Genomic DNA, 883 nt, shown 5'->3' with positions numbered 1-883 from the left:
GTCCTGTGCCAGGACAGCATCGCCCCTGCCATCTCCAGCCGGGCCGCGGGGTGGGGAGGGACCTTCTGCGTGCGTTGTGGGGTGGGCAGCATGGCAGGGACCCCCGTGCCTGATGGCCTCCCCTGCACGGGTTCTGCCAAAAGCTTCGTCCCGCCGGCATTAGCGGAGCGACCGCCCAGCTGTGCTATGGGGCTTGCGGGCTGCGGTTTGCTTTTTCCCCTCGGTTTGTTGGTGTTTGGGGTTGCAGCGGTGTGCGGTGCCTGGACTGGACTGACCCGGGTGCAGGGTCTGCGAGTAACGTTGAATAAAAGTACCTGAAACGAGAGCCAGCGCCGTGCCTCCTGCGCTCTGTTAACCCGCACTGTGACGGTACGTGATGCTCGGGGGGACGCTGCGCCCCATCACCGGGCATTTGGCTCCCCTGCCCGTGGCTCTGCTGTGGTCTGTTTGCAATCAGCGCTGGAGCCGCGTGCGGCCGGGCCCCGCGCCAGAGCAGCGCATTGAAAAGGGAAGGCAGGAGCCGCACGGAGCCAGAGCCGGGGGAGCCGAGCCCAGCAAGCAGCTGCCTCGTCCACACCAGTCAGGACCTCAGCGCAGGTAAGAGGCAGAAACGACTCTGACAGCTCCATGTGCCACGTGCTCGGCCCTTGGGGACACGATGCCCTGAGGCCACCTGGTCTCAGGGTCCCCGTCCCGGGGCTGTTGGGGACACAGAGTCCCAGCTGGGAGCTGGCAGGGACCCTTCTCACCGCACTCTCCCCTGGCAGCGCCATGTCGTGGCGTCTCCCCCTCCTCCTGTTCTTTGCGGCTCTGGGCTGTGCCGCCATGGTGAAGCGGCAGCCGGCGGCACGGGATGACGGAGCAGATGGTAACCCCCCTGCTG

The 883-nt window shown here is 66.6% G+C and overlaps 1 protein-coding gene across 1 annotated transcript in view; it reads left to right on the top strand.

The window, feature by feature from the left end:
* Positions 1-376: 376 nt before the first annotated feature.
* LOC104284777 (chromosome unknown open reading frame, human C17orf70) overlaps positions 377-883 on the top strand; it is a gene marked incomplete at its 3' end in the record, with an annotated part of 10,962 nt that continues 10,455 nt past the window's right edge. The window contains exons 1-2 of the mRNA XM_009883146.1: positions 377-597; positions 768-868. Of these exons, the coding sequence (XP_009881448.1) occupies positions 377-597; positions 768-868 (322 nt within the window). The remainder of the gene's footprint in view (positions 598-767; positions 869-883) is intronic.

The sequence above is a fragment of the Charadrius vociferus genome, unplaced genomic scaffold (genome assembly GCF_000708025.1).
Source record: "Charadrius vociferus isolate BGI_N301 unplaced genomic scaffold, ASM70802v2 scaffold2704, whole genome shotgun sequence".
Classification (NCBI taxonomy): Eukaryota; Metazoa; Chordata; class Aves; order Charadriiformes; family Charadriidae; genus Charadrius; species Charadrius vociferus.
This window is presented reverse-complemented; position numbering and strand designations above follow the sequence as displayed.